The sequence below is a fragment of the Monopterus albus genome, unplaced genomic scaffold (genome assembly GCF_001952655.1).
Source record: "Monopterus albus unplaced genomic scaffold, M_albus_1.0 scaffold1.1, whole genome shotgun sequence".
NCBI lineage: Eukaryota > Metazoa > Chordata > Actinopteri > Synbranchiformes > Synbranchidae > Monopterus > Monopterus albus.
The window spans coordinates 4,407,926-4,434,009 of NW_018127881.1; the positions used below are offsets into that span (position 1 = coordinate 4,407,926).

The 26,084-nt window shown below is 39.7% G+C and overlaps 1 protein-coding gene across 4 annotated transcripts; it reads left to right on the plus strand.

The window, feature by feature from the left end:
* LOC109970427 (synaptotagmin-2-like) lies at nucleotides 1-26,032 on the plus strand. Of its 4 annotated transcripts, XM_020618165.1 has the most exons (10): nucleotides 1-184; nucleotides 315-336; nucleotides 15,315-15,540; nucleotides 15,640-15,800; nucleotides 18,578-18,709; nucleotides 19,677-19,844; nucleotides 20,624-20,791; nucleotides 21,619-21,736; nucleotides 22,161-22,294; nucleotides 22,423-26,032. In XM_020618165.1, exons 3-10 carry the CDS (start codon nucleotides 15,339-15,341, stop codon nucleotides 22,636-22,638), a joined length of 1,299 nt encoding a protein of 432 aa, XP_020473821.1. In that variant the 5' UTR covers nucleotides 1-184; nucleotides 315-336; nucleotides 15,315-15,338; the 3' UTR covers nucleotides 22,639-26,032. The 4 variants fall into 4 exon arrangements, with proteins under 4 accessions (XP_020473821.1, XP_020473667.1, XP_020473912.1 ...); XM_020618011.1 differs by lacking the exon at nucleotides 1-184 and having other exon boundaries at nucleotides 199-336; XM_020618256.1 differs by lacking the exon at nucleotides 1-184 and having other exon boundaries at nucleotides 200-336; nucleotides 18,587-18,709.
* The last annotated feature ends 52 nt before the right edge of the window (nucleotides 26,033-26,084 follow it).

Below are 26,084 nucleotides of genomic sequence, written 5' to 3' on the forward strand. Positions count from 1 at the left end.
TGAGTAGCTCCTCAGCCAATGAGCAAACAGTGCCGGGAAATACAGCAGTGGAACTGCACCGACTCTGATGCTTGTGCTGATTTCAGTGTGCGAGTACAATGTTAATCTGTGTGAGTGCGTCCACTCCTGTCTGCCTGATCTGAGTGCACCTCAGCAGCACCTTGAGCCCAGAAAAGTCTTGTTTGTGAGTGTCGAGGGGGCGGGGGGGAGGGGGGTTGCTGCGTCTTTTGAGTGGGTTGAACCAAAGTTAAAGATTTTTTTTTTCTGACAAGAGCATATCTGACCCTATTCTCTGCTTCTGCTCCTTGTTTAAGAGGCAGCACATCTCTCTTCAAGGTAAGTTGCTTTTTTCTTTCTTTCCAGAAGAACTTCATCAGTTACAGAGACTCTGCTGTGTACCAGGTTGTCACAGAGGCACCTAGTCTCATTGCACATCCATCTGAATGTGCAAGAAAAGCTCTGCAGAGAGAAGAGGGGGAGAGAGTGAGTGGCTCGGGGGCAATCAGAGCAGACAGTGCTAGTGTTTTGTCAGTTGCCTCTCATTTCAATGCAGAGTCCTCTAGTAATAGCAAATCTGTCAGTGGAACTTTTACAGCATGCCGGTACTGGGAGCCCTCATGCCTTGTGCGCAGCATCATGTAGTCCTGCAGTATAATGTTTCATAATGAAAACAGACGTGTGTGAGAGTAGAACTTGAGATGGGAGTTTCTTGTACTGTAGAAAACAAATATGCTCTTTTCATTGGTTCATTATAATCTAGAGGTTTTTGGTTTCAAGGTAAATAGTTTTCTGAACAAGAAAAGCATTAGATGACAGATTTTTTTTTTCCCATCTGTATTTCTTTACTGGCACATTTTTTACAGTGTGTCAGTCTTTAGAGGGCCATCTCTCAGTAAAAGCTCTGAGGGGATGCATGCAAGTCAAATCCGCTGAACCAGCAAAAGTGAAAGGCCCACCTAAGAGTCTGCAGAGCTCACGGCTGAATCTGTGTTGCACTAGTAGCTGTTAAACTACTGGGTTTATACCTTTTATCTAAATGCTTTATAGGCACTTATTTTCCTCACTGACTGTGTTACTGTGGTGGAATGTACACTGATATTTAGTTGTGCCACATTCTCCTTGTATGCCCTTACTTCCCATGTGGATATTCCTCCGTTTTGCTTATTGATTACGAAACATTTAGATGAATGATCTGTGTCGGTACTGTGTTGTTAGCCCCTGGGCTGATAATGATGCAGCAGTATAACCAGATCCTGTGATGCAGTGGTTTCTTCAGTCCCTGGGGGTGTTATGAGTACATGACTGGGACACTCCTGAGTGTGTAGTGCCAAATGAAGCTCCCATGTGGATATTCTTCCGTTTTGCTTATTGATAACAAAACATTTAGCTTTAGCTGCAGATTTAGATGAATGATCTGTGTCGGTACTGTGTTGTTAGCCCCTGGGCTGATGATGATGCAGCAGTATAACCAGATCCCGTGATGCAGTGGTTTCTTCAGTCCCTGGGGGTGTTATGAGTACATGACTGGGACACTCCTGAGTGTGTAGTGCCAAATGAAGACTTACCGTTGACATCAGAAGAGGTGAATCAGGGTGTGTGTAGCAGCAGTGTGTCTATTCTGAAGCTGACAGACAGCTTTTCTGTCCCGTAATGTGCGGCTTGGTGCAAAAAATGTTTTACAGGTGAAAAGTAGCATATCTTCAAATAGGAGATGGTACAGAGTGTAAATGTATAGTGAATGTGTGACCTAAAAGTACAATAAGAGAGCAGGCTTAAGCTTAGTAAATAGCAACATACACTTAAAATGTTATCTTCTCCTCTAGTATCTGTTTTAATAACCATTTGAGACAGTCATGGTTAATTCCCTCATATGACTAATTAAATGGGCTAGAGCATTAGATTGTGAGAGCACAAAGTAGTAAAGCAGTACATTTTATAAAATGACAAGGAAGTGAGGGTTTTCCTGGAAAATAAAAATCTAAACAGCAATAATAAAATAAAAGGTTTTATAAAGTCAGAAGTCTGAAAAAAACTATGACAAGGAGAGAAAGTCACTGTGCATCTAAAGTTGTGTTTTCTTGCTGAATTTGCATTTGCCTGCACACTGAGAGGGGATTAGTCATATAGCTTTGCAGCCTGTGCTTGTTGTCTGGTGATTATTCAGCATGAAATTTTTTATACAAGACAATATTATTGAGTGTCCTCTTCTCTAGCCGCCTTGATAAACATATCCAAGCACACATCTTTTTTAGCTGCACTAGCAGTCGGCCTAGTAAGGCCGTGTTAGTCTGTCTGTCAACAACTACTGGATGTATTACTACTAACTTAGGTACAGACATTCACCTTATCCAGACAGTGTGTCATAAGGATCTTGCTTTTGTTATGGATTTTGCAACCAGATTCTGTGCAGTAGCAACCAGAGATGGAGCTGTGGTAACACTAGTCAAAAGATGGAAAATCACCCCAAACACACCCTTTATAATATCATCAAATAACTTATTTTAAAAAATTATCAGGAAAAATTACCATCTATTATCTATACTGCCTACCCTACGCCTATACCCTGAAGAAGGTTGCGGGGGTGCTGGAGCCAACTGGTGCCAATCCCACTGGGTGAGAGGCAGAGTACAACCTGACCAGGTCGCCAGTCTGTCAGGGGAAATTGACCACTTGAACACAGTTCAGTGTGATATCATCTACCTAAAATGACAAATCATCTTTTGGAGAAACATCTATCATTTGTGAGTTGAATTTTTTGTTTGGCTCACGTCCCATCTGATAAAAGGGAGGATGATTTATACTGCAGCCAGCCACCAGGGGGCTTTGTTTCTGGGAGCTGTGTCTCTGGTGCATTTTTATATGCAGTCTATGGTCTTTGGTTTAGTAGGGCTCAGCTGGTCCATATCTGTCTCACTGTAAAGTATGCAATGATGATGATGCCTGTTCAGTGGCTTTGTAAAATAAATCTGAATCCAGTAGTGCTTCTTGTTATAGACAGTTGTTGCAGTAGTCAGGAGGCCTCGCATCAAATTCCCACATTAAAACTCATCCTGAGGAGAGGTGTGCACACCTGGATCACTCCTTCTGTTTGATGGTTCATGAAATGGGATTCTGTGCTGCAGCCTATACTCCTGTCATCACTAGACTGAGATCCTTTTCACAGGCAGTCAGGTGCATCAATGTACACGAAGCACTCTGATGATGGTCTTATACACAGTGATGTGTGTGTTGTATGCCTGAATCATTTTAAACTGTAATGCTGGTTGACAAAATGGCATTTGAAGATGATTCTGTGCTGAGAAACATTTTAGCAGCTATCACAGTGATGTCAAGATAGTTCTGCGGACTGTGAGAAAAGCGTCTGAACCAATGTCTTTGTAGGTGCTGCAGTGCGTTTTCTGTCAAAGCCATTAGCACAACATGTCTCTGCCTGAGATACAGTAGCATGGCTTTGTTATGAGGCTCGTCCTGCCTAAAAAGGAGAGGTGTGCCACTACACAGCCCAGCTATCGAACCTCTGGTCCTTTTTCTCTAGGTTGCATTCAGACTGAGAAAGGATAAGGATAATCACCTTTATTGGCCAAGTACGTTACACACAAGGAATTTTTTTCCGGTACAGAACCGATGGCTAACGACAGACAGAGAGGGAAAAGCTGAAAAAAATATGAAAATGAAATAGATTTACTGACACAACATGTACTTGACTTTATAAACACTTTGTCTCCAATGCTGGTTAGAAATCCAGCATGCAGGGAGAAAGACAACGACGGAGTATTTGGTTTTCAGCCTGCAACTTTACTGCTTTGGTTCAGTGTCACTGCTATCATCAGCTCTCAGTAATTGTGATCATCATATCATTGCAAGAGACAAATGATTACATGTATTTCCACAATGATTTAAAAAATGCCAAATTATATGATATATTGCCTTAAACCACGGGTTTGTCTCTTGTCAGATTTACTTAAGAAGTTTCTCATTGCCTCAGTGAAGACTATGCACGTGACTCGACTGTCTCCATCTTTGTTTCCACCCTATCTGTGCCTTAATGTCAGCCTCTTCCTCCTTTAAGGTCACACCCTCATGCACCAGTATCCAGTGCTAGTTGATCATTGGTCAGGTTATTTTTAGAATTAGGAGGAAGGGGGGAGTGTTTGTGTATGACTTCGTTATTTATGACTGTAAAGAGTTAATCTAGTTTTGTTCAGTGTATCAGCTATCAAGGAAAAAATTACTGTTGTATAGTATATGCTTTGTTTTTTAATATTACAAGCATGAAAACAGATTGTTGCCTTTTTCCTTTATATATCAAACTTTCCTGCCAATCAAACCTAATTTTTGATGTGACTGTCTCAGTTAAATCTTTCCTCACCAATGGGACTGTTGCAGTAGTTTGGCTTGAAGTTAATGCACAGTATGTTTAACGGGGAACATTTAGAAGAAAGATATTGTGCAGTTACTTACTTACTCTTGCTGGTTTTACCCCAGAGATTAGAAATGTTTTCCACTTGAAAACAGTTCCTTCACTTACACATGCTCTAAGTAAATGGTACTGTAATATACTGCTGCATAAAAGTGTTTACTTCTAATGCCTAATGGACACAAGAAGGACATTTGGTTTTGGTGACAGAGCTACATTTTAGTTGCCAGTTTTCTAGTCCACTTTAAAAGCTGTGATTAAAATAACGTCTCTTCTGCTGTGCTGTATTGGGCAACCCTGGGTGAGTTCAAAGGGCGGATGGCTGATTCAGGAGGCGTGTTAGCTGATGAAGCTAATCTGAAGATGGACCATTAGCTCATTCTGCATGTTCTCCCACATCAGGGTGTTACTGTGATATAACTCCCATACTATGTTGTTTAGTTGGGGATAAGGACAAGGCTGGCATTAGTCTGAACTTTTGTTATTCTTCTTATTGTGAACCTTATTATTAATAGTTTGGCCCATTGAGACCTAAGGACTTTTTACAAGTGTCCTGGAAATATGAATTATGAGATGGCCAAAACCAATGGGAGAGGAAGTCCGTCTGTCAGTACCCTCAGTGCCTCATCTCAGGACTGTGTCGGTGTGCAGCAACAGAGCTCGTTTGATTAACATCTTTACCACTTTACTGTCAGGTTTGTTGACCCTGATAAGGTGGGACAAATTAAACCTTTATCATTCTTATTAGAACATGGAATTTGTTTACCAGACATACAGTATTTCCCAGCATAACACTTCTGACTTACAACCTGAGCAGAGGTCTAATCAGTGAAAAACACCTGTGTGCTTGTACAGGGCCTTAACAATTATTAGCTCCACCCATGCTTTTCTTGCTATGATAACTCTGCTATTGCAGATGGTTTATTCCGGTGGTTATATAGTTCAAGTTCATCTCTGTCCCCTCATTTCCTTTAATATCTATACTGTCAAATCACTAGTGAAGGTACAGAATAACCAAAATCCTACAGCTTTGTGTGTGTATATTTTTTACTGTCTGGCTAAAGATACCCTACATCGCCCAATTCCTCTTGCTTTCTTAATAAACTAGGTTTGGGGTTAAATATGGCCATTTACAGTTTAGTTATAATTTCACCGTAAGACAGTTATGGCATCACACACACAGGAGCAGATATACACGGTCACCTTGTTGACCAATTGTTATTTCCCAGACGATGAAACACTGCAGCTTGTGTACAGATCCACCTTTCTGTTTACTACTGTCTGTGCTGCAGCCTAGCCAGAGTACAACCACAGCTGTGTGCATGTGTGTGAGAGACCAAGACAAATAGAGATGGGAGTCTGGAGGGAGTGGAATAAAAGAAGAAAAACAAAGAGGGGCGGAAGAAACCAGGCATCTCAGGAAATGGACAAAGAGTGTGAGCAGCTGACAAACTGCATTCTAGCTGGTATTTCTCTGTTAGACCCCTGCATTGCAGCACTCTTCTCTGGAGCTGAGAGGATGCAGAGTTTTCCACATCCTCTGTTTTGCCTCAGAGGAAACAAATCATTTTATAGTTCAAAATGTCCCAGTACAATTCAGCACTGGCACACACTGGGACCAGCTGTTCTGGGTGTATCTTCATCATCTGGGGCCTTGGTAGCAGTGCTCCTATTATCATTCCAGCACAGCACAGTCCTCAGGCCTGACTCATCCTTTGTGGAGAGGATGAAAAGTAGAAAGGAAGCTAAAGGTTTATTCGTCCACAAATGATCTGAGGGCATGAGAGAGACAGGAATGAGCTGGAGGATTCCACAGTGCAGTGGGAGTCCAAGTGAACCAAGTCTACTGTAGCATTACTGCTTTAGTTGATGCTGCAGCTGCACTGCAAGCTTGTGCTAAACTCACACCAAACCTGCTGAATCAAGAAGGGGAGTAGTGATTCATCAGACTAGGTTAGATGCAGTATATTAACTGATTACATCTGGCGAGCACAGTCAGCATTTCTTTAACCATGACATTCATAACAAACTTCTTATCTGGCTGTTAATGATTATTGTTTTCATTGTTAATGGTGACTTTTAATACTCTTGTGTGACTCTTTTATTCGAGGCTATGGAAGTTCAGGGCTGCTAATATCCAAATGAAATAAAGGAATCAAGGAGATGTCATAAATTGCATTTCTTTGTCACTTGGGGGCAGCAGAAACAAGTAAACAATGCTGATTCTCTTTTAAGTTATAGGCAACAGTTGCTTATCCAGCAGTTAAAGACCAAAATTATAAGTTTGGAGTCATGTTTCTGTCCATCTGATGGATGTAAGTCCAGTACTGACTTGTTTACCTCTGTTTTTGGTCCCAGGTCCCCCCAAATATTGGTCTCTTTATTTACTTAATATTCCACTATATTCATTTGGTGATGTAGTGTACAGTGGGGCTCTCAGAGCCTTTTGTACAGCCAACACTAACGTTCAGGCCTGACAGCAAGACACTGAGCTGAAACACAGTGAAATGCTGCATCAAGTCAAGGGGAGCAGCAGATTGTGGTGATGATTCTGTGCAAGTTTTTTATCACATTGTTATTTGAAAACCACTGATTATAGCTGCTTTAAGAAATACAAAGAAATGATCAAATTAAAGACCTTTGTTGAAGAAAAACAAACATTTAAAATCTCAAACATCAGCATGGTGCAAGTTTCTGGAATTTGTACATTAGCTGACAGCAAACATTTTTCCTAATTAAACACTGTAGCTGTTGTAGTTTTATTTAGCGCTGTATTGTTAGAGACCCGCTATAGGGTTTTAATTTCTCGTCCTTTCTGCTTTCTATTTGTCTAAAATGCATCAGGAATATTGAAGATAAACCGACTGAAGTCTCTGTTTATTTCTGCCAGAAAAAGTTATTTAAATTTTTTTCTGAATCAGCTATAAAGCAGCCTTATGTGATTTTCTACACAGCAAAGTAAAATTTGATTTCACTTATATCAGTCTCTATTAGTTTCATATCAGATTTGTATTGAATTTGTCTGGCCACAGAAGAGTGGGCTCCTTTGACTCTCAGCCGTTTAGGTTTGATCTATTTTGTTTCCTGTTTGCAATTTATTTTACAATGATGGCTGAGTTGACTGTGCGCTAAATCTGCCTCTGAGTGAATTAAGTTGGCTCTCCTGACACTGTAGATTTATAGTGAGTGCTGTCGTATACTAAACATTAAATGCCACTGATGCCAGTGTTTACTGACTGTAGGAACCTTCCACTGAGACGGCACAATGGATCAGTGAGTTGACTGTGTCCTTTGCCTTGCATAGTTTCAAACCCAGAACAGCCCACCCCAGGTTAATGGCCTGAAAGATGACTTTTACCACAATGATTTATTACCTAATCTCCCTGTCACTCTCTACTGACAATATAGAAACAATCTGAAGTAGACTAAACAAGAGAATCTGAGAAAATTTCCAGTAACATCAAACTATGAATTGATTAAAGAAATGGAAGATCTGCGTCACACAACCTGGAACAGAACCAAATAAATAACTGGGTGTGGAAAATTCAAAGGTTAATGGCATAGTTCGAGATTTTGGAACATAGACTATACATGCAGTAATTGTTTTTTTTTTTTTTCTTTGCCAATGGTTGGATGAGAATATTGATGCTACTGTTATATTCTGTACAATATGTGAAGCTACACCTTAGTTTAGTATAAAGACCCCAAACAGCTTCTGCAGTCAGGCTCAGTCCAAGGGTAACCAAATCCATATACCAGCACCCCCTAGAGTTCACTGATTGACTTGTTATAGCTACAATAACGGAGGTGTAAAAATATCAAGTTGCAGCTTTAGGAAGGATCATGTGACAAACTTTCTCTTGGTCATTTGGTCACAATTTCTTTAGGGTGCCACTCAATCAGCTGAACAAATGACATGAACTGGTGAGCTTTAGGTGATGGTAGGCAGATTTGACAACCTCTGGACAGAGTCAGATTAGCTGTTCCCCTGGTTTCCGGTCTTTACGTTAAGATAACAGTTTAAACCTTATTTTTACAGGTGTACAAAAGCTGTCCAAAAGGTGTAATAAAGCCTAACTTCATCTCTCAGAACAACCATGAAACAGCAACATCACCTCACCTTGCTGCTTCAGTTAAGGCCACACCTTTGGATACCCATGATATTCCCTCATACCTGCCTGTCGACCAGTCATCTAACTTCTAATGAAACTCATTTAGCTTTCAAGTTATGACAAGGTCACTTAATTTAGTCCTGGAAATAAAATGCTAAGATAATCTTGTATAAGAGAACATAATTCAATTTTGGAAAAAAAAGAAAAAAGATTGAGAAGCAAGTAAAAATATTCAGCACTATAGCAAAAGAATCTTTGAACAGTTTTCAACATAGCTGTGTATTCTAAAATTTGTAGTGCAAGTTCCTTTCACTATTGATAAATGCATCTCAGTAGATAGAAGCACATTTGGAGAAAACACGGAAGACTGATCCCTCCGCATAGTTTTGTAGTTTGTTGGTACAAAAAAATTCTCTGTGATGCAGCAATTTAGTTGGAGATCCCTGCCCCCCTCTGGCAGAAGCAGCTCATTACACTGTACCTTGAAGTGAGAGCAGCCACATCACACCAGCTCCTGACAGCTGCTAGCTGAACTGAGAAAGGTATTTCCCCAAGGACAGTAAGGGAGGAAAGAGGGTTTAAGGAGAAAGCCAAGGAAAAGACTGAGTGCTGGAAATGAAAAGGGCTCAAATATGTGCACAAGTAACTGTAAATATATTGATTTAAAAGGAGTTTATCGTGCAGAGTGAAATTAAAGGCCCAACTACTGTATGAAGATTTACAGTTTTTATCAAGATTTTTGAATCCCCATTTTCCATCATCATCCCAGACATCTTCCATTCCAAACTGACCCAGCTCACTGTGCCTGCCCACACCTGTCAGTGAATCACCAGCTTTCTGACAGACAGGACGTGGTAGGTGAGGCTGGGGAAAACAACATCCAGCACCCGATCAGTCAGTACAGGCACCCTCCTGGGATGTGTGGTCTTCCCAATGCTCTTCTCCCACTACAGTGATGACTTCATCAAGGAGACCCCTCTGTTAAACTCCTGAAGTTCACCAGTGACACAACAGCCATCGGTCTCATCTGAGACGATGATTAGTCTGTGTACAAACAGGAGGTTGAAAAGCTGGCCCTGTTGTGTGGCCACAACAACCTGGAGCTGAACACTTTCACAACAGTGGACTTTACAAAGGGCCCCGGCCCACCCTACCCCCTCAACCACACTGTATCAGCAGTAGAGACCTTCCAGTTCCTGGGCTCCACTATCTCCCAGGACCTGAAGTGGACGTCCAACATCAGGACCATCATCAAGAAGGCACAGCAGAGGATGTACATCCTGAACCAGCTCAGGAAGTTCGACCTGTCCCAGGAGCTGCTGATACAGTTCTACAGAGGAATCATTGAGTCTGTTCTCTGCACCTCCATCACTGTCTGGTTTGGCTCAGCAACCAAACAGGACACGAACAGACTTCAGTGGACAGTCAGGACTGCAGAAAAGATCATTGGTGTGAGCCTGCCCTCCATGGAGGACCTGTACACCTCACTGGTCAGAAGGAGTTCGGAGAAGATTTCACACCCTGGACACAAACTGTTTGAACTCTGTGAGGCGAGTTCTTTTTATATTGAAAAGAGAAGACTAATAAGAGGATATATATTTCACAGTGTGAAATTTATTATGCATTAACGTATCAAAATTAGCATGTGCACATGGATCTTCACTGTTTAGGATAAACAGAAAAGACTGACCTCAACTTAGTGGTATACAATATTTGTATGAAAAGATGTTACTATCTAATGGGTCAAAACTGTTGGGGAGAAGCCGTGGTTTAGACTTAACTCTCCCGTTATTGGTCCTTCAATCCGTCCGTCCTCCAATCGTCTTCTCTGCTCCAATCATCGTGGACAGCGCCCTAGGAAGGGGAAGAATACCTGTTCTACTTTAATTCCTACATACACACTCACTTCTTCCTTTGGTTTCAACTAACTGCTCTATATTACGCATTGCTTTCCGTTTCACTTAATTAAAACTGTTCTGCCTGCGTGTGTGTGCATAACTGTTTTCCCTTTGACGCTTTCTCATCTACGTCTAATCTATTTTAATAAATTTGGAGCCTTACCGTAGCAAGACTCCTTTGGGTCCGCCGGTCCAGAGGAACGATAAGTAACTATGAGCTCCCTTAGCTACAGCCATAAATCTAATGAAATTCAGTAATTTAGTTATAGTGCATAAAATAAAAATCACTCTAACAACTCCTCCCCTCTGGACAGCGTTTCACGTCACTGTGCACCAAGACAACCAGGCACAGGGATGGTTTCTTCCCCCAGGCCATCACACTGACAAACAATTAACCCATGACTGTATAACAGGACAAAAGTCCTCAGTGCAATAACTTGTAAATATACCACTGGATATATTTATCTGAAAACTGTTCTGTCAAAATGTGTGTATATGCATATGCTGGTCATTTAGGTATTTAAGTAGTTTTTGTCTTCTTGGTCAGACATGAGTTATTTCATGAGGTTACACTTTAACCTGACACTGTGGGCTACAGTTTTGTTTGTATTGCAGCTGGACAAGATGCTTTGCAATCTGTTCTCTTCTAGTCATCACTGACAAGTCCCCTGAGGAGCCAATGAAAAGCAGACAAGTTGACCAAATCATTCTTGGTTTCACTTGTTTGTTATGAATGGGTTTAACAAGCAAGGATCCCTTCAGTGGGTTATATGGCACTTCTGAGATCAATTGTTGAGATCCAATTAATTGTAGGGGCCCAGTGAAATGTCCACTGTGGAGATGATGCGGTCAACACACTCTTAAGAGTGTGTCTGCCGTCCTTCTACCTGGGCCACCTAGGCTTGTATCCTGCTGAGGTGCACCTCTGATCTGTGCAAACTGTGGCTTTATTCAAACATGCCACATCCCAGTGCTTGTGCATATTGATCTTTTACAACTTCCCTCTAATGCTGGACCAAAGAGCGGCATGCTGCAATCAGTTGTGTGAGCTGCATCGCAAATGAGGTTGAAGGGGGGTGGGGGAAGAGGTAAGAAGGCTGCGTGTATGAGTACACTGAGGGAGAGACAAAGAGGGAGTAGGGAGGTGTGTGACAGAAGGGTGGAAAACTGGGGAGATAGTGTGCATTGGAAGGGGAGGGGGGTGTAGTACTGCAGTGAAGAGACTGCAGTCGCTGCTTGTGGGGAGCTCAGGCTATGCTACCACAGCTCTGAGCAACTGTAGTCCAAACAGTTATTGATATTGGATGGGCTGCCTCGTGAAGGTGAACACCACATCTGACTGGTGAGTTTTGTTTTGGATCTTTTAAATTACAGAGCAGTTATGTGATATGAATATGATCAAAACATTCAACCAGAACATAGAGCAGCTATTTTAGAGTGTTTTAAATGACTGACTGTGAACTATTAATTTGTGGCCGTATTCTCTGTACATGAATATCCTTGTGAATCAGGATGAGTCAGAGCCTTTTGTGTGTGGATATATGATGCCGGTCAGTACTGATAAGGACTGAGCACTAATGGCACAGAGGTAAACACTAAGTTAAAACTAGAAAGGGGGGCCCATGGATGTGTTCTGGTGTGCTTGTGTTGTCATCACTGTTCCTCTCACTGCAAACAGAAAGCATAAGCTAAGTTAAGGAAGTTAGAGTGTTGAGTTTTTGCTGTGATCAAGAAAGCAGGAATTGTCATGAATTTTGGTTTGTTATAGCTACTGTTTCATCCGAGGTGATTAGAGATGATGTTTCTTTGTACCAACATAAAGTGGTTGTTAATTTTTTAGGAAGGACGCCTGTTGCAGATAAACCTTAGCAGTTGGCATTCATATCATGCACATGCTCATCACTCAGATGGTGACTTGAGACTGGCCTTATTAAGCCATCAGGTTATTTGTTTGGCTCATCACCTCAGCTATAGGCAGTTTGTGGGCAGTTCTGGATAGACTGTCAGGATTGCTTAGCAACAATGATCAGCTGGCAAACAACACACAGGCCTCTACTGTATGTGAACAGTGTGTGTTTGACGACAAATCCTACCAACTGAGATGAGAGTAGGGATTTAAGGTCACCCTTAAACACATGCTGGAATGAAAAACGTATCGACCGGTGGACTGTGAGCCACTGAGGATGAGGCTATTGTGTTTGCCAGATGCTGATGGAGAAGTCTGAGGTCTGCCAAGTCACTTTCATGCACAAATCCTCACATTTACTGTGTGCCTGCTTAGCAAAACACCTTTGTAGCAAAAGATTCACTCTATATCATTTTAATTTGACACATGAACTTGTGTGTTTGCGTTTGTGGAACCCTGCACTCAGCTGTTGCCCTTTCTCATTCAAACAGTTGATGTTAACAGTCCGTCTTTTAAACTGAGACAGATTCTTTTCTTTATGGTGCTTTTACAGGGAGATAAAACAAAAAAAATTCAGCACTGATACTGAGACGTACTCCCACGTACACACTCAGGCACATGCACATGTACACCTCATTTTTTCCTGAAAAAAAAGCCTGTCTATCTCCACAAGACAATGGCTCAACAGTTGCAGCAGTAATATACAGCTACAAAGGATTAATATAACAGACAGAATCACATCTCTCTGCTTCCTTGAAACTGTATTAATTTCGTGGTGTTTCCCATCAAAACACTTTGTCCTTTGAATTTTTCACCCTGAAGCAAAAACTAATAAGCACGGTGGTGCTGTAGCTACAGAACAAGTGAACAAGGTTGTCAAGTTGCCAATTCTTCTTTGGCATTACGTTGACCTGGAGGGGGCATGAAAGTGCAAATGCTGCATCTAAATCTTCATGTTCAGTAGTGAAAATAATACCAGTCAGACAGTCCGTTCCCAGAAATGTATCATAGGCTACTGCAGGAAAAACACTGAATGGAACCACAAAACTGCACTCCACAGTGCTGTCTGCTTTATTCAAATAAATTACTAAAAGAAAGAAGATATCCTTTGTCTGCACCAAATTAAAATGCATTTGTTCTAATTGAATCTAGATTGAATGCATGCTACAGTTGTCAAATGTTTGTCTGCAGCATTTTTCTCATTTAGACCAGAGCGTCAATAGCTTCACGCTCAGCAGTAAACGCTAATGCTGCTGTTGCTCATATAGTCATGCAAAGAGTGGACGGAGAATAAATAATATAATACTCGCTCGAGGCTGGGAGGTAAATTGATTTTATCAGGTGTTTGTGGTGGCCTGAATTTCCAGAGGATATAAAAGATGGAGCTTTGTGAAGAGACATTTTGATTAGTCTCTGATTTGTGGCGACAGTGATTTACTGTAGACTGCAGCCTTGTCATTTAATTTTAGTGTCAAGTTCATTCTACTTAAGAACTGCAACTAATAAAAATGATAAATAATTGATCTGCCATTTGTTTTCTATACTAACTAATCAGTGGAAGCTGAAACTAGGAAGTGAAACACTTTGGTTCTCAGACAAGTAACTCATTCATCAGCTCCTCCTATTGTATTATATCAAGTATTCAGATATTGTTATTCAGTTCTTAGCTAAGCTAAGCTGACTGGTGCCTGGCTCTAACTTCATATTTAACAGAAGACACACTATAGCAGTATCCAGCTTCTCTATTATGCCTTTACCAATTAACAGTCTCCCTGCCTCCTTACAGCATCTGTTCTGGTCTTTCTTTGGGATTTCTTCTGTTCTGGCAGATCATTGTGCTCAAAGTGGGGAGGATAATCATATCAGTTTCTGCGCATTCTTCAGACAGACAGTAAATTGTCACATCATCAGCATAATTGATGTCTCAACTTTTAGGGCTTTTATATCCTATACAATTTCTTTGTTGAGGATTTATGGTCATTTACATAACGGGTTTCTGTTTAATCCTTCACTAACAATGCTCAGAATTGATTGTGATGACTTTGGGGTTGTCTGTTATTACATCCCTCCAACTTTCACAGGGTTCAGTATGTTTATTGCAGCTCTTGATCTTCATCACTCCTCAAACAGATGGGACCATCTTTATCCATAGGTAAATTATAAAAGTAGTTACAATATTTTAAGGCGCTTCATACCCCTTGACCTTTATAATCAGCTGGAGTTTGCCCAGTCCAGTTTTCCACTTTTTTAGTGTTTCTCATTTGTGGTAACTTAAATAAAAGCTGAGGTTCAAAGTTCATCCTTGACCTTAGAAACAGCAGTGAAAACTGCCTCCCACCACAAGCTCCACTTAGTAGCTGTTTTCATTTTGATTTTCACCAACAGATTTCTGTTTTCTTGTTCATAATGGCTTAAAAAATTAACTTAAATAGCTGTTAGGCTGGGCTGAACCTAGATATCACTTTCATTTTAATTGTTTTTTATTTTTATCATTAAGATGATTGATTAATAATTTAGTCGACTATGTCAGACTATTTGAAAAAAAAAAAGGTTCCTAAAGTGACATTTTAAACTGTTTATTCTGTCCAGGCAACAGCCCAAATTCAAAGAAATTCTAGTTATGTTTCACATTTGAGAAGCAGGAACCTGGGGCAATCAGAACTTTTGTTCAATATTCTGTCAGTCTACTAATTTATTACCTGACTTATTGTTTCATCACTGTTTGTTCACATCAGTTTAGTCTTTTTCCAGTGGACCACTCAGCCAGAAGAAACTGAACACTGGTCAGATGTATTCAATATTGTGTTCTGCAGCCAAATGTGCTAAATGTTTGTAACAACCATTTTTAGCAAAATCTTTAATCTGTTTGTCTTTAAGTGACCAGCCTATTGGCATCAGTCACTTTTGTTTCTCATCTGTGAAGTCACACTGCAGCTATTTATCTTGGTTTATCTGTCCTCTCTGAACTCTGTGTGTCTCAGGGACACTGCGCCTAGTCTTTGACAATGAAGTTCAACTTGTTCAGAGGGTCACAGGCCGGGGCGGCCGCCGAGCCCACTGGTGCCACCACCGTGACCAACACGCCCACCCCAGCTGCCATCTCTACCACTGCCATGGACACCTCTGGCTCCAACAACACAGAGATCACCAGGAACGCGTTTGAAGAAATCAAGAGCAAATTCTTGAATGAAATTGATAAAATCCCATGTAAGCATTCTTGCAATGCATTCCCGACTCCTGTTGAGGTTCAAAATGCTTTATAATTTGTCAAAATATTACTTTTTTTCTCTGTTTGGAAACTGACAGTGCCTCCATGGGCTTTGATTGCCATTGCTGTGGTGGCCGCCTTGCTCATCCTCACCTGCTGCTTTTGCATAATCAAAAAATGTTGCTGCAAGAAGAAAAAGAACAAGAAAGGGAAGAAGGGCAAGGATGGCTTCAACATGAAGAACATGCAGGGTGGTGAGGTATGATGCCTCATACTTCCTACTTGCTGAAAAGTCAGGGAAACAGGATGTGTTGAGTGATGCTTTTCTCTTCTTCCTTTCCACTATGCTACTTTTAATTATTTATTCATACTTTCATTATTTTTATGGCATTAATTTTTATTCATTTAAATGTGTCTGGCTAACCAGATTTGATCTTTTGCCAGCAGCTGTTTTAGCCCAGGCTGCAGCTGAATGGACAGACAGAAATAATACAGTATGTGAACACCTGTCCTGCTCTGAACAAGGTCACGATGTATCCCATTGTGACTTGTGGTGAAAAATGACACACTGTTTCAAAGCGGCAAAGACTAATGAGCACTGTGAGGTGCAAAGTTTTATTTTATTTTATTTTTTTAGAAGATCCAAGCATTAAACACTGCATTGATGAAGGCCTAGAGCGGCTATGGTTGGATGCAAAGTGCAGTAAATTAGAGGATAAATGCTAGAAAAGCAAATGATTTGGGGGTTAATTAGCTGACATCACCATATGTTGCCTTGCGCTCCAGTGACGGTTAATTAAAGTAATCAGTTAGTGTCCACAGTGTGAATTTATTGTCCTCAGCTAAAACAAGTGTGTCATTTCTCATCTTAGCTGTGGTGGTGGTGGTGTCGACTACCTCTCTTTTTGTAGTGTGTTTGGTGTCTTGTGAGTTGAATCTCTTCCTCTCTCTGCTCTCCTCCTTTTTTTCCTGCTTTGTGTCTGTCTTGTGTGTGCCTCGTGTTTCTTGACTGTGGTGGACTCCTGCTCTACGGTAGGTGGACAGCTCACGTTGACACTCTCTGGCCCCAGGGGCGGAGGGGGGGGGTTCATGGAATGAAAGTTGTAGCTTCCTTTGCTTTTTTCTTTGTCTCCCTAGTTTTTTTTTATGTTATGACAGCTTGAGAATGGAAAGCTATGATGTGCTCCATAAACCCCAGAGAGGAGGGTCTAACCATCTAACACATTGTTCCTGGGACAATGTAACTGTAACTTACACCAATATGGAAAGTATTGGATGAAGAGATGATATGCAAGACACTTTTAACACTAATAATCAATGCATGTGATAAAGGGCATGGTTGGTTGTTTGGGAGACATGGAAACAATGATGATAAAACTGCATGATGAGCCAAATACTCAAAAATCTGTATTTAGGTTGCAATACTCAAGGAGAAGGTAGAATGGGGAGACGTGGGGTGGCCTGAAAAAAGATTTAAATATTAAAACTCAAACTCATCTTTGCAACAGAGTGCCCTATAGATAATGTATGCCAACCCGTAAGTTGGCATCACCCTGGTTTTCTCGACAGAAAGCCAAAGGGATTTCTCTGTGAAAACCAATGGTTTATGACACTTGCGTGTTTTGTTCAGCAAGATAGTCATCACAAGTGAACACCACTTTTATAATTTTTTAAGCCAGAAGTAAAAAAAAAAAAAAAAAAGCAATGTTAGACTATCAAAAAAATACACCACGGGGCCCCATGGCTTCATCGTCATCATCGTGGCTTCCAACTTACTGCACTTACCTCTTCTACAAAATCCTTTCCTCTTAGTGTGACAGGATTTTGTTAGTGATCACGGCTGTGTCAGTTAGAATGGTTTGCAAGTGCGTGAGTTTAAACATAAAGAGACTGTAAAGGCGGCCTAGTGAGCAGATGAATCTCTGTGAGTTAATATCTGTGACAGCCTCTGTAGTCTCATTTAGTCACTTGTTTACCTTTTTAATACACATAAAAACTTAAAAATCATGAGCAGGGTGTTTACTAACATACAGTATTTTATTTCATAAAACAAAACATGACAATCTTTAGACCTTGTGTTAACCACAGACCTCATTTCAGGTGTCTAAACAAAACCCATTCAAAAAATACACAGACGTGAGGGCAAGGGGACCAGAAGTGAAAAATGTTAACCCAGTACCAGGTTTTGGGACTCAGCACCGTGGCACTCTGACGCTCTAATTTAATACCGCAGAAATAATAAGACTAACTTTATTCGAATAGTTGTCCTTGCCCTTTAATCCTGGACTATTTATTGTAGTAACAATGAACTGAAAAGGGAGGCATTTTGGTGCCACTTAAATTTAAAGGTGAAATAACATATGCAGGTTAAAGTTTGAAATATGAAAACTGTGAGTGTAGGGTTTTAATACAACAACACATTCAAAAAAAAAAGTCTGGGTCAGCAAAAGGTTGTTTGAAAACCATCTCCTGCACTGAATAGTATGTCTTATTTGCCTTTTATCATTTAATATGCACTGGCATTTGCAGTTGTGAGCTAGTTCCTTAGGGGTCCTCAACAAAATATTTACCATTTGGTGAAATTGAAGACCTTGAAAATCAGTCCTTTGACAAACAAGAGATGTGTCCTTATATTTATTTTTTTAAGCTATTGCAGTTACCCCTCTTAGTGGAACTAGCATGCAATGCCTCCATTGACACTGGCTGTCACTGTACTGCACAAGCATGTCAAAGAAATTATCCCACGATTCAAAAACACTGAAGACGAGGTGTGCAGAATTATTCTAAAGTATAAACATGCACTGTATTGATTTATGTAAACAATAGACATTTCTCCTCTTGTAAATAATAAATTCCTGGTTATTATCATCAGGTGCTGTGCAGGTAAGCGGTAACCAAAACATGTAACTCCCACGTAAAAATCTCCTGGAGCTCCAGTGTTTGTGGCATGCTGGCTATTGTGGGGATTCCTGTAGCCTGATCCCCAGTCCTCTGACTTATAACATCGTGTCTTGTTTTGTTACCATCACACCACAGAAACCCCAGGATGATGATGATGACGAGGGAGAAACTGGACTGACAGAGGAGGAGAAGGAGGAAGAGGAGAAAGAACAAGAAAAACTGGGGAAGCTGCAATACTCTATAGATTATGACTTTGAAAATACAAAGGTCTGTGGTTGTCACATGTTTTAACACTTTAGAAGAAATGCTGTTATTTTGTTAACACAAGGAACAATTTCAGCTGTGTAAAATCGGAATTTTTCATGTCTCCATAGTTTAACATAGTGGCATATTCCCTATTAGATGAAAAAACTGATACCACTCTCTTGTCCTTAGATTGAATATGAAGGAACAAACAGCAGCTGTCTGGGTTATTTTACCAGAAAGACTGCAAAGAGGAACAAATGGATAACCTGCTGGCTGCATCCTTATATTTAACAGACAGATATAATATAAGAGTGGTGCTATTCTCATCTGGCTCTCAGCAAGAAAGCAATTAAGTGCATTTCTCAAAATGTCAAAGTAATCCCTGCAAACACAGTACTGTGCAAAATTCTTAGGCCATCATTAGTTTTGTAGTTTTGCTGTTTTAGCAAAGTTGTAGAGATAGTTCATCTATCTATAACACAAAATGTTCGAAGCAAAATGGCTTCTAGAGTCCAAAGTCATTGTTTGGTGTGACCTTGCTTAGCACTTAGCACTTAGCTCCCTTCAATTCTTTTGTGGAGACTGTGTTGAAGTCTTGAAACTATGACAGACCCTCCATCGTGTTTCACTGACGGCTACAGGCACTCGATCTTCCTCCTCTCTCCAACTCTTCTTCTCACATACTGTCAGTGGTTGGCCTTAAATTAAATCAAAATAAAACAGAACAAAGACCAGGATTAAAGTTATACTTACAATGTGTATATAAATGCTGCGTAGAAAAATACAATATTCTGTAGTAGAGAAATTTTTTTTTTAATATTACTGACAACCGTGTGACACTAAAGTCAGACAAGACATTTGTGGTCATTGATTATGAGGCTTAAGTTGTCAGATGATGTTTTTTAACAAGATTCTTTTTTTTTTTTTATGCCTGATGAAATTCTGTTTTGACGGTTCGTGTCATCTACATTCTGCCCTCTGCATACAGCTTACGGTTGGCATCCTTCAAGCTGCCGACCTCATGTCCATGGACTCAGGTGGAACCTCTGATCCTTACGTTAGAGTCCTGCTCTTCCCTGACAAGAAGAAGAAGTTTGATACCAAAGTGCACAAGAAAACACTGAACCCTGTCTTCAATGAGACTTTTGTCTTCAAGGTAAGTTTCTTTGTACATTATTGCAGTGATAGCATACACAGAAATTGGTGCTGAAAAGGTGTACATCTTGCTTTCATATTAACCTGTGGTGCTGAAAACACAAAGAGAGACATACAGTAAGACACACACGGATGACTGTGAGAAGTCATCTTCACCCCCGTCTGTGTGTCCTTCATACTGTGTAAGTGTGCTAAGACTTTATTGTGTCTTGTTGAGTTTCCCTGGGTGTGTATACCCACTTGCTGCTCATTTCTGTCCTGGCTAATAAGGCCTACAGAGACATTACAAGTGACTCTGGGTCATTCTGGAACCTTTGCCTGTCTGCAAATTTGCGGCAGAAACAAAAACCAATTCTGTTCTACAGAGTGCCTTTGACTGTTTAGATTCATTTCCGATACTTTGTACTTTTTGAACTTGAAATATTTTTATTAAGTCTAAACAGGGTGTCTGCAAAGGATGATAGCTGGAGCGTATCATTTATTTAGGTGAGAAAAGCTTTTCTTTTTCTGCTTTGAATCATTTACAGGTTATTACCTGAAATAGTAAAGCCCAGATAATGATCTTCTCCAGTCAATCTGGCTTTCCTGTTGTTGCACAGGTTCATATGAGCACATGATGAAACCCCTTTTGAAAATATGTAATCTAGTATTTAGTAAACTTTTTAAAACTAGTTTCTGAACTTTTCTTTTAATTTACTCATATTTGAGAATGTAATTCATTTTAATAGCCTAACACTAATGAGGAAAAAAAAAAGCCATAACCCTCTGCCTGTTCATCAGGTGCCCTATGAGGAGCTCGGTGGGAAGACCCTGGTGATGTCTGTTTATGACTATGACCGATTTTCCAAGCACGACGTCATTGGAGAGGTGAAGCTTCCCATGAACACCATTGACCTTGGACGGCCAATCGAGGAGTGGCGGGATCTGGAGAGTGCTGATCAAGAGGAGGTGCTGTCGAGAATCAAATAAGTGTGGCGATAGTACTGTATTACTGCCAACAAATCCCATGAATATACTATTGCAAACAATGACTTGATTCTACTACCTAAAGGCTGTTATGGTTTACTTCAGTGGACATCAGTGCACCACAGCACTGCACAGGGTGAAATAACCCAATCATTACAACGAATTACAATTATATGTACATCATAATTATACTGCTATTAATATTCTCTAGCACCAAATTGGTGTCGATCAGTATCTGAAAAAAAGTCCCCAAAATGTGTATGGTTTAGGTTTAAGCAAGGAAAAATATACAGAAAAACACCGGCCTTAACCTTTAAGGATAATTCAGTTAAGTGATCAATAACAGTAAGTTGCAAAAAGATGTATTTTATGAAACTGCAGAAACACTCAGGCAATCAGCAGAATCACTGTATGGATTGTTTTTCTTATATTAATGCAACAAATGTTCAGAAATGTATCCAAAAGACACTGGTGTGTCTATTAAATATGAGGCTGAAATATGTTTAAATAATTAATGATATGTTACATTTACTTTGCTAACTCAGTAATCTCAGTAGATGCTAAAACATTTGAGGCTCAGAATCTCAGGTCTGCCCTGGATCTTGATAGAACTGTGCAATTCTAAGCAATTACAACTGAGCAAGTTGCCACAAGGACAAAAAGACCTTGATATCTGCTTAAGAGTATATTTTAATATACAGCAGACAGTGGCCGAGAGCACTTTGTATCAGTCTATAACCAGCTGTGTGTTGCTATTTTCTAATGAGCATGTGTCATTTCTGTCTCTTGTCTTTGTGCTGACTGCTCAGCCCGAGAAACTCGGAGACATCTGCATCTCCCTTCGTTATGTCCCCACCGCCGGGAAACTCACCGTCTGCATCCTGGAGGCGAAGAACCTGAAAAAGATGGACGCCTGTGGATTATCTGGTAGAATAATCTGTTCAAACTGTTGTAAAAAAGATTTACATGACTACATTTTTTGGGGGTTGGTGCTTGTAAGAAAGGTTTTTATGATTGTGGTTTTGAGCATTTAAAATGCATTATATTGTAATATAAACAGTAAAAATGGAGAAAAGAATCTCTGCACACTTACTGTAGCTTTTTAATGTTAAATAGAAGCTTTTGGACACTTCAGGCATTTGTCAGGGTGATAAAATAAAAGATACCCGTGCTTTGTCCTTTATTTGTAATTCTCCAAGTCCAAGTGCACATAGAATGTGATGACAAAGTGATACAGAAGTCAGTCAGAACATTAAAGTGAAGGAATACATTGTAGAAATATCAGCAGAACCTTAAACAATGCTACTAAAACTTGATTTTCTCTATTGCTGATCATATTGACAATTTGCAGATCCCTATGTAAAGATCCAGCTGCTGCAGGGGGGGAAGCGTCTGAAGAAAAAGAAGACGACAGTGAAGAAGAACACTTTGAACCCATATTATAATGAATCCTTCAGTTTTGAAATCCCCCTAGAACAGATGCAGGTACAGTACAAGTCAGACCTGGTCTTTTTTCTTTTAAGGTGCTTTTTAAATGAACTTGCATTGATATTTTAATGATGTGATAAGCTAATAACACAGAAATTTCAAATTCTCTTTTGTTCCCTACTTAGAAAATCTTGGTGGCAGTCACAGTGTTTGATTATGACAAGATTGGTAAGAATGACGCCATTGGAAAAATCTTTGTGGGCAGCAAGGCAACTGGCTTAGGTCTGAAGCACTGGTCTGACATGTTGGCTAATCCACGCCGCCCCATTGCCCAGTGGCATCCATTGCAGCCTGAGGAGGATATTGATGGTCAGCTGGCATCCTTGGCTGCAAAGAAGTAACATGCTTCACCAACCAGCTAATGCGTTAACTCAGAAATCAACCCCAACCCCTACTTTGCATGAAACCCATGACTTAATACATGACAACTCGTCATGAAACCTGCTCAGCAAAAAAAGAGACATCCTAAAATATCTGCTCATTCATGGTTAATTCATAAAAACTCTTTATAAGCATCACATTTCACTCATTAGTGTATACTGAGAGGAGTGGCATTGACTTATTGGGTGACTGATTCATAAATGATTGACTTCTTTTATTTGAAGAAACTTAGAAACTGATTCTTAGGGTGCTGATACTGAATGGAAGTCTTGGGAAAGACCATGCTGGAAATAATCTTTTGTTTATAGAGCATGCTTTATTTACCTCCCCCACTAATCTGCATACACCACATTCTGTATTGTATCTCGCTAATAAGTGTGCTATAACTTAACAATAGAGAGTACTGTAGTATTGACTTATTTTCTGCAGAGTTATTAATGCAAACTGATTTAATAGAGAAAGAATAAAGTCAAAGTCACCAAATAAAGCAATTCATGTTGCAAGAGCATATAAGACAAATCTATCTTCATTTTATTATCTCATATTTGAGAAGGAGATACATACAGTACAGTAATACACAGTATGGCAGGGATAACACTGTTCTTTGTTGCTTATTTTGTGTTGCCACAAAGGAACCATCTATGCATTTAGGTGCAATAAACATTTCTGTGCCATGGGACAGATCTACTGTAGGACATGAATACGAGGGTGCCTTTCCTGATGTGACACAGCAGTAGGAAGTACATTAGCTTCACTGTTTAATTAAGAAAGAATTTTTTTTTACATAGTGAAGGTCATTCAAAAGTAGCAATGGACACTGAATGTGCCATCTGAAGTCTGTCTTGAGCTGTGTTGACCATTTGGATGTGAAACCTTACTTGTCCATGGACAAAGTAAGGATTTTAGAAGGCTTACCAATGACAGTTTTAACTGTGGTTCTCTTGATTTATGCTGTTGCTTCCTAAAACAGTGCCATCTATCTTATTTTATTTTGAAATCCATTAAACAGATTATATGCCTTTCTTTAACTCATGCTGTAGTTTACCCTACATATTGTAGTCCGCTTCAATAGTTTCTGAAGAAACAACATGAGATTTCTGTCAAAGACAAGATGTTTTTATAGAGAATTGAACCTGAAATGTAAGATGCAGCTTCACTTGTTAAGAGAAGGCGAATTCATGTGCAAAATGCAGGTTTAAAAAAAAATCTCAACATGGCAAGTGTTACATCAAACAAAACCTCTAATACAACATGCAGTACATATCCAGAGCCGTTTGCTTTATCCAAATAGAGCTGCAGAATCGAGCATGTATCATGCCTTGCAGTATTTTCATGTTCTTTGGACCTCTCATACATCAGACACAAGCTTTGCAAACCTGGAGCCAAAGTGCTGCAACATGATGTGATTGTGGTATAACTTCACAGACATACCTGCTAGTGTGCAGAGGAGTGCAAGTAAAACAGCCACAAGAATTTGAGTCTTTTGAGCAGCTAAACACCTAATGACAAAGTTAAAAATGGCTTTTTACTGTTGAATTTATAGGATTAATACAATTTACTTGGAAAACCATTTGTCTGAATTCATGTGGTTGGAAAATGTCTCTTTAGAATCTCCAGCTTTCAGATTCTAAGTGTTTTGTTTTAGGATTCACACATTCAAACAGAAAAGCCAATGTTTTTAGATTAATGTGGACACTTCTGGATCTAAAAATCTGAGTTACAGTAAGTTCCAAAATCCAAGATGAAAACAGGAACATCCAGGCTACTAATGATAACCAATCCAGTCTGTCCTCCCAGCCAGGGGCCTTCGTGTCCCAGGGACTCTCCATAACTAAGAAAATATATGAAGAAAGTAATTATGGTTTAATAAAACTCCAAACAGACAATCCCCATATTAGGGTCTTGGGGTAAAATAAACCATAAATAGATGCTCAAATTGGTGTGATGCCAGTTTTTAGTATATTTATTGTCACAGTAACCAACAGACTATTGGATAAGGTTGACTGAACGCACAGGACACCCTAATAAATCTTAGCTGCTGTCACTCCAAGTGGTCATTGTAAGATCTACTGAAAAACAGGTACCAGTGTCAGCATATATTATAGGAAAAATAATTAAGAGTGTAAAATCAATAGTGTTCAATAATATCTGGTTCAAAATAAATGTAAAAATGCATTAGGAAGATGATATTGGATGTCAATGAAGGAATAACTGAACTGGGGGTAAATCTGACAAAGGAAAGTGAGAACTGTTGTTCTATAGATAATGTTTTATCAGTCACATCATCAATGAAAGAGCCTTTAAAATGAATGAGTTTGTTCCCAGCATACTTTAGTTTTTCTCCCTGAATTTGTGTAAATCAAGCGGGAAAAAAAACACTGCAAAACTTGAAACTACCTGGAAATTTCAAAAAGAAAGGAGATGAATTCACAAGAAATGTTTTCAACGTAAAATGTTTCAATTCTGAAATTACAGTGGTATTTATATGTCAACATGAAGTATTTGTGGTGGTTATACTTCAGAATTAGCTGCATAGTTGCTTATAAAATTTAAATTCTTACAGTCTTTCTTGGCCCCTGTGTTGTCACCAGAAAGAAAAATGACTAGCGCTGGGTAAAGAGCAGCACACTGATTGGTCCAGACAAATACTTCTTCTTCTTCTTCCTGTTGTTAACATTATGCATTACGCAAATGTGTTAATAGGCTACAGCATGAATTTAAACAATGATGTAAATAGTAGCATGTTCTAAAGAGGAACCATAATTATACTGTGTATGTGTGTTTGTGTTCTGTGTCATTTTTATAATAAAACAGAGTTTTAAACAACAAACACAATGCACTGACTGCAAAGTGTATGTATTTTTTGCTGAATGTATATCTGAATAATCCATGTTAAGGTTCTTGGGCTCCTTTAATGCCTGGAATTAAAGCAGAGTTGCTCTGTGTGTCATGTGTGGAAACTCACTTCATTTGCCATGATACCTCATGACTGACAAATCAGTTTCTGTCACCATGTGTATGCGTCCTCTCTGCTAAATCCAGTGTTGCAGTATGCCTGGGCTACAAGTCATTTAAATGTTCTTCATTTCTGCTTGCACTTACACAGTATATGCTGGTTGATAACCAGAAAACTGTTTATATTCCAAAAAAGGAGAATATTTGCCATCTCCCTGATTTTCTATATCAGTTTACACTATTTCCTTCATTTACTTCTGCCAGATAGGTGTCGAGGCTAAGTTAATTAAATGTAATGGACTTGTAATACCTTTTTTTTTCTCTCGTGTACTTCATTAAATTGTCCATATTCATCTTATTGCTGCTCAAATAAACCTGCTCTCACATGTCTAATCATGCATTAAAAGTGAAGTCAGTAATTACCTCTGCCAAGGAGATTCTGTTTTTGTTG

Bases quoted from the DNA above. Each gene is read 5' to 3' on its own strand.
- LOC109970427 (XM_020618165.1), top strand. From the start codon at position 15,339: ATGAAGTTCAACTTGTTCAGAGGGTCACAGGCCGGGGCGGCCGCCGAG. The intron at 18,710-19,676 runs GTCTGTGGTTGT...CTCTGCATACAG, and splicing joins ATGACTTTGAAAATACAAAG to CTTACGGTTGGCATCCTTCA. The intron at 22,295-22,422 runs GTACAGTACAAG...TTCCCTACTTAG, and splicing joins TCCCCCTAGAACAGATGCAG to AAAATCTTGGTGGCAGTCAC.